This window comes from Lepidochelys kempii, chromosome 16, assembly GCF_965140265.1.
Source record: "Lepidochelys kempii isolate rLepKem1 chromosome 16, rLepKem1.hap2, whole genome shotgun sequence".
NCBI lineage: Eukaryota > Metazoa > Chordata > Testudines > Cheloniidae > Lepidochelys > Lepidochelys kempii.
This window is the reverse complement of record NC_133271.1, coordinates 17,875,904-17,888,397: the sequence shown is the minus strand read 5'-3', so window position 1 is coordinate 17,888,397 and position 12,494 is coordinate 17,875,904. Positions and strand designations below refer to the sequence as shown.

General features: G+C 44.1%; 1 protein-coding gene across 6 annotated transcripts in view; it reads right to left on the bottom strand.

Annotated features, from left to right (window-relative positions):
- The window catches only part of NCS1 (neuronal calcium sensor 1), a 118,288-nt gene that overhangs the window by 91,953 nt on the left and 13,841 nt on the right, over window positions 1-12,494 (bottom strand). For all 6 annotated transcript variants that reach the window (XM_073313974.1, XM_073313973.1, XM_073313977.1 and 3 more), the window contains one exon: window positions 7,231-8,654. In XM_073313974.1, the coding sequence (XP_073170075.1) occupies window positions 7,231-7,294 (64 nt within the window). In that variant the 5' untranslated portion in view covers window positions 7,295-8,654. The remainder of the gene's footprint in view (window positions 1-7,230; window positions 8,655-12,494) is intronic.

Here is a 12,494-nt window from a genome sequence, read left to right as displayed (position 1 = left end):
TAAATCTAGTGTAGACAAGACCCTAGAGAGAAGGCAGAAAAGGCTAGTTGCTAAGCAGACCTGGGCTACCTGGCAGTATAACAGTCAAGTCTGCTGTGCAGAAAGCAGCTGGGTTTGGAGAGGGGCCTGGATTCGGAAAGCGACCTGGATTTTACTCCTGACTCTGTGTCACTGACTCTCCAGGTGACCTTGGGAAAAACACTTCATCTGTGCTTGCTTTTCCCGTCTATAAAACGCGCCTACTAACATCTACCTGTCTACATGCAGTGCTCTGAGATCTACAGCTGCAGAGTGCAATAGGTGCTAAACACTCTGCTTCCTCTTTACAATCTCATCTCTGTTTTATCCGATAAGCAATGGGAGCATTTTAAAAGTAATCACCTTGACTAATAAACCTTATTCTGGGGCCAAACAATCCACTTTCTAAATGGGTGACCCTCTGGTTCCTGCTGCCATCCAATTTCTGGGGGTTTCATCCCTCTCCACATTTCAAGTGTCTTTTCTGTCCCGTATTTTCTCCTTAAATCCTCCCTCTCTTAATATTATCTTTGCCAGCCAGCCATTAATTAGCGGGGGGGTTGAAGAGAATAGCACTGAAGAGAGCACCTGTCCCTGCCCTTTTTCTCTCTGAAAATTTGCGACATACTTGGAGTCTATTACTCTGGACAAGAATCTTATGACCCACCAGGGTCTTGTGCACGGCAGCGTACAGAGTGTTGATCCAGCTTGCCTCCAAAATGTCTTGCTTGTCCTTTGGCTCAGTTATTTGGCCCTGGCTCCACACTAACGTCTGCAGCGGAATGAGTTTGGTGTTCTAGGCAGAGAGCCACTGGCAGAAAAGTGAACAGAACCGTGAGATCTATTCACTGCACCATTCTGCCTCTAGGGATACAATGATTTCCACTAAAGGAATCGTCTCTCGCACCAGGGGGTTTGCCCAATGCCAGCAAAATAAGACATAACCAAGCCCCAATTCTGTAGCCCCTCGTTCAGAAAAACATGCAGAAGTTACTAGCCTATCACTGCTGCATTTTAACTTTATTTTCCCACAGAATTCAACCAGCCTCTAGATTCCACAGTAAATATAAATCAATAGTCACAGTTTGCTTTTAAATTAACGTCCATTAATTCAGTGCATTACTGTTGAGCAATAAAGTCAATTTTGTGGCTGTATTGTAAAAGAGTAACAAATAATGATACTAGAATGAGTTTAAAATTCACAAAGTACATAATACGGAATAGGATACAGTTCTTAGGAAAAGAGCATCTTATTCTTTCTGGGCCCAGTTTTTCAACCTGGACCTCCATTTCTGCAGGCATCATTCTGTATTCACAAAGAACTGTGCCCACCCTGCAAGCCCCCTTCCATGTTCTTTTCTGGAAATTCATTGGAGACCCAAAAAATGCAGATGCTAGAACGGGGACTTGGGCTGCAATCCTGCAGTCAGATCCACCCAGGGGGACCCTTATACCAGCATGGATCCAAGGGCAGCCTTGCCAATTCCCAAGATATTTAGTGTTTTTGTCTTAAAGCCCCAGCTGCTGGGGTCATGTGATTAGGAGAGACTCTCAGCTTTCATTAAAATAATGGTTCTAGCCCTTCTGGTTGCGGAAAAAAGCTTGAAAACATGAAGCCTAAAGCATCAAAAACCATAAAACACATAAAAATCACCCTCAAATCCATCTTTTTAAAAAATCTCAAGATTTTAGGGCCCTGACTCATGATTTTTCAACATTTGGGAGTGACAATGCTGTGACTGCAGGACTGGGACTGTGGTTTGCAAATGAGGCTCCCCGGTGCTGTGGTGTTATTCTGACAGGAGCCCATGTCATATTTACAGGCATATTTACTGTGCCTATCATCACAGCACCTGGGCTCACGTGACGTGGTTCTGATTACAAGCAATAGCTCAGCCACGAGGAACAGAAATACCCCAAGAGCCCCCACAACACCACAGAACAGAGACACGACTTAAGGTACTTCGGCCCCAGTTCTGCAAAGCATTTAAGCATATGCTTAGCTCCCATTGCAGCCAGTGAGACTTAACCACATGCTTAAAGTTAAGCACATGATTAAGTTCTATGCTGACTCAGGGCCCTTGTGAGGCTAAAGAGCAGAAAGCACTTACTTTGCAACTCAGGTACTTATTTCCTCATGGGACAAAACACACAGCAGTGAAAATCATCCTTCTAAGCTACCTCAACAGAGCATTGAGCGGCTTAATCAATTAATGATTATAAAGCACTTTAAGAAGCTGGGAAACACGCTATGGAAGTGCAAAGATTTACATTATTTATTATTAATTATTATTATAATTCACTGTTGGCTTCTGCTGTATTCCCCTATGGGGCAACAGCCTGGCCTCCCAAGAAAGGTTAGATCTCTCTTTACATTTCATCTAGGCTCCAGTCAGGCTGGTTTCATTCTGACACTTCTCAGGGAGGCAATGAGACTCAGGGCCAGATTTTTTAAAGGTATTCAGGTGCTTAAAGATGAAGAGAAGTAGCTAGACCTAGATCCTCAAAGGCATTAGGCACCTAACTTCCACTGATTTCAATGGAAACTAGGTGCACAAATATCTTTCAGGATATGGGCACTTGTTACTGTTGAAAATCTCACTAGATGTCTATCTGCAGCTGTAGGCATAGGCGCTGACTCCGTAGGTGCTCCGGGGCTGGAGCACCCACAGGGAAAAATTAGTGGGTGCTCTGCACCCACCGGCAGCCAAGCTCCCCTCCCCGCTCCACCTCACCTCCTCCTCTGCCTCTGCCTCCTCCCCTGAGTGCGCCGCATCTTGCTCTTCCGCCTAACTCCCAGCGCTTGCTGGAGCCAAACAGCTGTTTGGAGGTGTAGCAAGCTCCGGAAGGGATGGGGAAGAAGAGGGAATGTGGAGCGTTCAGGGGAGGAGGTGGGGAAGAGGTGGGGCCAGGGCAGGGATTTGGGGAAGGAGTCAGAATAGGGGTAGGGAGGGGGCGGAGTTGGGGCAGAGGGGGGTCAAGCACCCATTGGCGTGAGTAGAAGTCAGCGCCTATGGCCGTAGGTACCTAAATACCTTTAAAATCTGACTTCTAATACCATAAGTCATTAGTAGAATTGGAAATAGAACCCAGGAGTCCTGGTTCCTAGTCCTCTGTTCTGATGACTATATAGCACTGTCCCATATGCCTTCCTAACAATATATCCCAATACATCTTTTTCTTAATAGGGAAAGTGCAGCATAAGGTTTCTGAGACACAGTCAAGCTTTACATTGTTATGTGCATCTATAGAACATGTATGTACTGATAACCTTGTACCATAGAGCAATGGAGGGTGGGCTCTATCCAGCAGTCGCTCAAATTAACAAAAACAAAAAGATTATTTTTAAAAACCCCACAAATACATGATGATGTAACAGAAGGAAATTCCATCTTGGGATCTGGTGCTATAGCACGCAGACTACATATATATATGGTTCACAATGTCATGGGAACTACACAATGGAATCATAACCTCACAGGACAAGACTGGTTATCTATTATCAGACGCCTGTTACAGATACACCCAGGGGATATCTATCTATCTGTGTATCTCAATTCACAATATAACTTGGCCCACGTACTACACTTCATAGATTCAAAGGTCAGAAAGACCATTGTGATCATCTGTTCTGACCTCCTGTATCACACAGGCCATAGAACTTCCCCGAAATAATTTCTGTTCGAAATACAGCATGACTGTTAGAAAAACATCCAATCTTGATTTAAAAATCGCCAGTGACAGAATCCACCATGACCTTTGGTAAATTGTTCCAATGATTAATTACCCTCACTGTTAAAAATTTACACCTTATTTCCAGGCGGAATTTGTTTAGCTTCAACGTCCAGCCACTGGATTTTGTTATACCTTTGTCAGCTAGATTAAAGAGCTCATTATCAAATATTTGTACCCCATGTAAAGTCACCCCTTAACCTTCTCTTTATTAAGCTGAGTAAGTTAAACTCCTTGAGTCTCTCTCTATAAGGTATGCTTTAATCAGTCTCAGGGCTCTTCTCTGAACACTTTCCAATTTCTCAACAGAGCAACCCTAAAGCTGATGGGCTCTGCAGTATAATAGCTAGCCCAGTAGACCTCTCCAGTAATGACCAAGGAGCTCAGGCAAAGGTTGTGGGTTCACATCCCACCATGGCTGCTTTTTGCTATTGATTTTACATGGGAGGTGCTCCGATACGATGATGATGAGCAGCAGCGTAAGACGGAATGATAAGGTGCAGGGAATTAGGCCAGGTAACACTGAGCCCAGTGTGGAAGGGAGGGTTTTAGTCTCTTTGAGGAGCTGCTTACCATCTGACTGATCTAGGAATCCAGTGTTACTTCTGTAGGGTAAGAAAGGGGGTCTAGTAGACAGGGCATTGAACTCGGGAGATCAGGGTTCAATCCCCACTTCAGCCAGAGACTATGTTTGTGTGTGTGGCCTTGGGAAAGTCATTTTATCATCCCTGTGCCTCTGTTCTCGATCTGTAAATGGGGATAACAGCACTTCTCTAACTCCCAAGGATCGGAGGATAAAATCGGAGGCACTCAAATACGATGGAGATGAGGGCCATGTAAGGACCTAGACAGACAGGAAAGTGCTCCCTCTTCTTGACAACTGTGACAAAGATGCAGGAACACTTAAGCTAAAGTGATTATCACCAGAGATGAGGCCTGGAATGATGAGAACTAGACAAACAGAGTCAAGTTCTAGATACACGGGTGCAGTTCTGCTGAAATCAAGGAGGTCGTATTCATTTACCAGAGGAGAATTTGGTCCATGGTATCAAATTCTGAATCTGGACAGTTAGGCCTGCATGTTTTATTTACCCATTCCTGTACACACAACTGGATTTCATCTGCACACATCCAGTTGGTGGCTGCGTGCGCCTTGCTGTCCAATCTGCTTGTGCAAATGTGAGTTTAGTGCCTACAAAAAAAGGTGCAGTGAGTTGTATGTGAACCAGCAGATGTGAAAAATCAGAGGCCAGCTTGCAGCTGGCTGAAAATGTGGCCCATGGTTTTTGATAGTGCTTGTCACTGGGCAGACTGACCAAAACCAAGAGGTAGAGGGATTTTTTTTGATAGGGGAGGAGGAGCTGGGCACCCAGAAGAGAAAACTGGAGAGAAGAATAGTGGTGACACAATGACTGATTTAAAACAAATGATCCCTCGTTGGCCTCACCTAGTAATGGAAACATCCCTGTATGAATGACAATTTCACAATACTATTATACTTGTTCAGCATCTCTTGATGGCAAGACATAGGATATCATGATCCTTTGTTTGCCACATATTTCTCCCCAGAGGGATCCACTGCTGGGTAAAGAGAAACTACAGAGGAGACCAAAAAGGATGTCAAGGTAGCCCGGTGTCTGGTACCACTCAGCCCGGAAGTTTGTGATGGTGCCGGATCATCTCGGAACCATCCCCTTTGTTTTGAAGGACAGAAATGGAGATGGGATCTATCACGGCAGACAAAAGGCAGCATGCAGGTTTGGAAGCCTTTAATGACTTGCTCTAATGCTCTCTGCACCAGGCTGCCCAGTGGCTGTATAGAGCAGCACTGAATGATGGAGTTGTGCAATGCACCAGAGTGGCTCTGTTCCCTTTGGGAGAACCTGCTGCATCCTAATCTATTGCCTTTTGGGGTAAGTGCCGCCATGGGACTGCAGCAGTGACAATGGAGAGAGAGCTCCTGGGTCTGTTAGCTTTCAACTGCTCTCCAGCTATACAACAATAATATACAACAATAATACCTCCAACCTGTGAGCAGAGAAGCAGACTTGAACCCAGCAGCCTTGGCTGTACCTTCCTGCTTTTCTTTAACACACCCTTAGAATTGATCAAAATAAGCAAAACAATCCAGCAGCTTGCAGTGTTAATAAGATTACATCAGTGATTCAAATGAAAAATCCACCTATTTGACAGAGCAGATTATTAGGCTGATATTTAAGATTCCTGGAGAAAAAGAAGGAGCTTTCAGGTGTCTGACTCCTCACTGTTCTCCATAACACAGAGAAGAACCCAAACTTTGAAAGCTACAAATGGTAGAGATTAAAAAATGCTTCTTGGTTCTGAAGTGAAGGCGGCAAGGAGAGGAGAATTGAAATGGGGTTTTCTCTGTGCACCAATGTTTTGGTGACATTCCAGATTTGAGTCAGGAAGCCCCATAAAGATCTGGAAACTGTGGATCCAGGTAAAGTACACATTGAGTTAGCAAGTGATGTCATATGGGGGAGGGGGGCATTCCTTCCCTGTGAGTTATTGGTTGCTAGGGGGAAAAGTTTTTTAAAGGGATGGGGTGTTCCCCTGGCTCCCTGCCCCCCTACCAATAAATCGCTGTCTATATTCCTCTCTTTCCAGGCTAACCTCCTCTGAATTCTTGCAGCCGAGAACAGCAGCACTTGAGCACTCCATTAGGGAAATGATTAAGAAACTGTCAATGTTCTACAAAACCCAATGCTCTGAACTAAAAATAAACCAAAACACCAGGGGTGGGAGGGAAGGGAAAGAATTTCAGAACTTGGTCCAAATTCTCCCGCAAAGATTGCAGCAATGTTTACCACTGATGAAGTGAGCTGTAGCTCATGAAAGCTTATGCTCAAATAAATGTGTTAGTCTCTAAGGTGCCACAAGTCCTCCTTTTCTTTTTGCGGATACAGACTAACACGGCTGCTACTTTGAAACCTACCACTGAACAGTTTTTTTCTGTCCCCCCCTGCCCCCTCCCTTTCACACACCCCCACGGGAGACATTTGGGGGAGAAGAGGGTGTTCTGCTCTCCTCGCCAACACTTCAGTGCATCATGATGTCTGAATCACCAGGCTGAGCTTCCCTAGAAAGAAATACTTGCTTGTCTGGTGCTTCTCATGGCAGTGGCAGGCTAATCCCTGAATAACAGTACCATAGCGGGTTCGCCCTTCTGTGATGACCCCCTCAAACACCTGCTTTTTCTTTTGCTTTCTTTATTAGTGCAGCAGATTGTGCAAATGCTACAAACCATGACACACTTACACATCCCTCCCCTCAACATTTGCAGGTGCACGCATTCCTGTGATACAAACAGCACACGTGCAGCCCCCAAATGCAAGCAGCAGGGCCCCATATGGAAAACCAACAGCATCTTTTGATCATGACCGGCTCCTACTCCATCCCTAACCCTAGTACAAGAGCAACCGGAAAGTTGCCTGATTGTAAGGGGGTTAGAATACTTACAATAGGTCTTCCTGGTCAGCTCTTCCACAACTTCAGGCTTCAACTTGCTGTTGGACTTCCCCATTATTGCCCAGAAGCTCTTCCTCCAGATCACTCAGTACATCAATCTCTATATTGCCTTGTAACTCCCCTTCTTTCACTGAGGGGTCATCAGAAAGCTTGCCTTCACTGTAAAAAAAATTCAAAACCACCTCGGGTTCTTCTTCCAATCTCCTCTCCTTCCTAGAACAATGTTTCTCTAACAAGCACCAGCAGCAATGGGATCAGAGGTAGAGGGGAGAATTGTTTTCGTTTTAGTGGTGCTCCAACCTTACCGGCAGATAGGATTTCAGTCCTGGAGGATTTTACCCCACTCTTCAATTGAAGAATGACGATCGTAAACAGAATTGCTACATTCCACTTGGGGAGAGGGCTTTGGGGTTTGTTTGTTTTTCTGCAGCGACCAGAGCTGTGGTTACATTTCAGTCATGGTTTCTCTTAATGAAAAATTAAACACTGCAGGTTGATTTGTTTTTCCTCCCCTCCCTTTGCTTGCACCGCCTGGAAAGGAAGGTTATTGTGCAGGATCTGTGTGTGTGTCTCTCTCTCTGTCCTCCCGGTAGCTCTGTGGAGTGTTGCTGTTGTCGTCCCTGGTTACAGAACACCCTCCCCTCTTTCTTTAGCTGTGTAGCTTCGGCAGGCAGGCGAGGATTTGCCTCTGCCTGCTGCTCTGGTGATAAGGTGTTAACTGGAATCTGCCAGTCAGACAGCAGCAGGCCAATTGTCTTACGTCTCCCTTTCTTGTCTCCTCACTTTCCTTTTAGATCAGTCCTCTAAAAAAACCCACAACCCAATAACATTTTCATTCAAAACAACTCAATGGCTTCTTTCTCTGCAGATGCATTGATTTCCTTCCTCTGGGGCCTGAAGAGAAAACGCTTGTTGTCTCTAACTTGGAGCTGAGTGTCTAATGGAGATTGGAGATTCCCCCACTCCCCTCTCTCCAAAGTCATGCATTTATCTGAGATTCACAGAAGTTAGGGATGGCAGAGACCTATTGGGTCCGTGGATCCGCCCTCTGCCAATGAGGAATCTGCCTTTGTTTTATCGGGAAGTGGCAATGATACATTCGGAGATAGGTGCAATGTAAATAAATGGGATTATTATTGTCACTATACTGGTTTCTGCCTTAATGCAAAGTCTCCTGAATGAGATTTATTGCCTATAGCACCATAGCGTTTTTTTGTTTTGAAGACACATATTCCTTCTCCCTGATTCCCTTGCCTGCGTTCTTGAGACTCTGTTTCTCTTGATGTTTTCCTGGCACATAATAATTTACAAACAAGTGACTTTTTGTGAATTTTGTAGATAACGCTAAGGCGTTTGCTTGCTTTCTCTCCCTTGGGGTAATTTTATAGTGAGTGTGCAGCCGGGGTAGCAGAAACCTGCAAGAAACAAAATAGATTTTCATCACTGACAGGTGGGTCTTTGTAAATCAATAGTTTCCTTATCTCAGAGATAAAGCGTGCCCAGATGGGTGGAAACACCCAGCCTACCAAGCTGACTGTTGTGCAGGTGATTAACATCCCATCTGACAACATGTCTCTACTCAGTTTTCTACTTATGCTATTTATCTCCAAAAAGATCAAATAATGTACTGCAATCTATGAGTCTTGCTACAGTCATTTTTATCAGTGAAAGGGACTTTTTCCCCTCTGGAGCCAGTCAGAAACCTAGGTGCTGGCCCCTTCCCTCAAAGAGCCATGTGCGTTCTTTGATGTTAAAATTAGGACTTATTAAGACAACATACTGAGCCATCACACATCAACCAGCTTATCACAGAGGTGGGAACATCACCACCCCTTATGCATCAAACACATCAAGAGTGACCTCTATGCACCAGACACCACACTAATATTATAACCCATAGCAGGCGAAGATTCTGACCACCCAGCCAGTAACCTCAGCAGCAAAGCCACCTCCCTGCAGGCAGTTCCATTTCTTTAGGAGCTCTGCTCGCTCAGATTCAGGAGAGCAGGTGGTGAAGAAAGAAGAGCACTGATGGGGTTAAACCTGCCAAGGGAGAAGAAATCTAGTGAAGTCGTTCCCCATCCTGCCAATTTCCAGTGCTTGCTCTGCCTCTGACTTGTTCTATGACTGTACGTAAGTCAGAGGGACCAGCATTTGGAGAAGTGGCCTCTGATTTATTTATTTATTTATTTTGGTCTGCTTCAATTTTTGGCATCCCCAGCTTGGAGGTTTCACAGGTATTGCTCAGCACCCTCACAGGGCTCTTGTGAGGATTAATTAATTCATGTTTGTAAAGTGCAAATGGAGACCGTGTTGAGACTCTGAAAATCTGACCCCAATCAACCTACCCATGGACCATACAGACAGTCACTGACAGACGTGGAAATACAGCCCAAGAGCTCATAGCTTAGCCTAGGCCAGCAACCTTCAACCCTATTCCACCTGGCAGTTAAAAACCATCCATGTTTTTTTGCCACAACCCACCCAACCACGCAATCCTTTGCAGCCAGGAAGGGGAAGAGTATCTTTGGATACAGATCTGGTTAACCTAGTGAGGAGGGCTTTAAACTAGGTTTGATGGGGGCAGGAGACAAAAGCCCACAGGTAAGTCAAAAACACGGAGACCTGGGAGGAGGGTCGGAATCTGCGGGGAGCATGAGCCATTAGAGCAGGGACAAGGGAGAGACAAGAGGAAACAGAGAGGGGAAATCAAATCAGTATCTTAGAAGTCTGAACACTAATGCAAGAAGTATAGGAAATCAACAGGAAGAACTAGAAATGTGAGTAAATAAACACAACTATGACATAGTTGGCATCACAGAGACTTGGTGGGATAATACGCATGACTGGAATATTGATATAGAAGGGTACAGCTTGCTCAGGAAGGACAGGAAAGGGGAAAAGGAGGAGGTGTTGCCTTGTATATCCAAGATGTCTTGGACTGAGGCTGAGATGGAAATAGGAGACAGACTTGTTGACTTATCTCTGGGTGAGGATAAAAGGGGTTTAAAAACAAGGGTGATGTCACGGTAGGGATCTACTGCAGACCACCTAACCGGGGTGAGGCGTTTTTTAAACAGCTACCAAAATCATCCAAAGCACAGGACTTGGTGGTGATGGGGGAGTTCAACCGCCCGGACAGCTGTTGGGGAAAATAACACAGCAAGGCACAGATTATCCAACAAGTTCTTGGAACGTACAGGAGACAAGGTTTTATTTCAGAAAGTGGAAAAAGCAATGAGGGGAGATGCTGTTCTAGATTTGATTTTGACAAACAGGGAGGAACTTGTGGAGAATTTGAAAGCTGAAGGCAGTTTGGGTGAACGTGATCATGAAATGGCAGAGTTCATGATTCTAAGGAATGGTAGGAAGGAAAACAGCACAATAAAGACAATGGATTTCAAGAAGGAAGACTTAGCAAACTCAGGAAGTTGGTTGGTAAGATCCCTATGGAAAGCAAGTCTAAGGGGAAAAACAGTTCAAGTGAATTTGGAGCTTTTCAAAGACCCTATTAAGGGCACAAGGGCAAACTATCCCACTGTGTAGGAAAGATAGGAAGTATGCCAAGAGACCACCCTGGCTTACCTAGGAAATCTTCAGTGATCTGAAACTCAAAAAAAGAGTGTTACATAAAGTGAAAACTAGGACAAATTACAAAAGGATGAATATAAACAAATAACACAAGTACGCAGGGACAAAATTAGAAAGGCCAAGGCACAAAATGAGATTAAACTAGCTAGTGACATAAAAGGTAACAACAAAACTTTCCACACATACATTAGAACCAAGAGGAAGACCAAGGCCCTTTATTCAATGAGGCGGGAAAGACAATAACAGAAAATGGCAGAAGAGCTAAATGACGTTTTTGTTTCATTTTTCACCAAAAAGTTTAGTAATGATTAGACGTCTAACATAGGGAATACCAGTGAAAATGAGGTAGGTTCAGAGGCTAAAACAGGGAAAGAACAAAGTAAAAATTACTTAGGCAAGTTAGATGTCTTCAAGTGGCAAAGGCCTGATGAAATACCTCCTAGAATACTCAAGATGCTGACTGAGGAGACCACTGAGCCATTAGCCATTATCTTTGAAAACTCATGGAAGACAGGAGAGATTATAGAGGACTGGAAGATAACAAATATAGTGCCCATCTATAAAAAGGGGAATTACAGACCAGTCAACTTAATTTCAGTACCCGGAAAGATAAAGGAGCAAAGAACCAAGCAATCAATTTGCAAATATCTAGAAGATAATAAGGTGATAGCAGTCAGCATGGATTTGTCAAGAGCCAATTGTGTCAAGTCAACCTAATGGCTTTCTTTGACAGGGTAACAAGCCTTGTGGATAGGGGGGAAGTGGTAGATGTGCTATATCTTGACTTCAGTAAGGCTTTTGATACCGTCTTGCATGACCTTCTCATAAAAAAACTAGATAAATACAGCGTAGATGGAGCTACTATAAGGTGGGTACATAACTGGTTGCAAAATCATTCCCAGAGAGTAGTTATCAGTGGTTCACAGTCAAGCTGGAAGGACATATCCAGTAGGGTCCTGAAGGGGTCAGTCCTGGATCCAGTTCTGTTCAATAACTTCATCAATGATTTAGATAATGGCATAGAGAGTATACTTATAAAATTTGCAGATGATACCAATCTAGGAAGGGTTGTAAGTGGAGGATAGGATTAAAATTAAAAATGATCTGGACAAACTGGAGAAATGGCCTGAAGTAAACAGGATGAAATTCAATCAGAACAAATGCAAAGTACTCCACTTAAGAAGGAACAATCAATTGCACACATACAAAATGGGAAATGACTGCCTAGGAATGAGTACTGTGGAAAAGGATCAGGGGGTCATAGTGGCTCACAAGCTACATGAGTCAACAGTGTAACACTGTTGCAAAAAAAGCAAACATCATTCTGGGATGTATTGGCAGGAGAGTTGTAAGCAAGACCAAAAAGTAATTCTTCCTCTCTAGTCTGCGCTGATAAGGCCTGAACTGGAGTATCGTGTCCCGTTCTGGGTGCCACGTTTCAGGAAAGATGTGGACAAACTGGAGAAAGTCCAGAATTTGTTAGTCTCTAAGGTGCCACAAGTATTCCTTTTCTTTTTGCGGATACAGACTAACAAGGCTGCTACTCTGAAACCTAACAAAAATTATTGAAGTTCTAGAAAACATTATCTATGAGGAAAGACTGAAAGAACTGGGTTTGTTTAGTCTGGAGAAGAGAAGACTGAGAGGGGACATGATAACAGTTC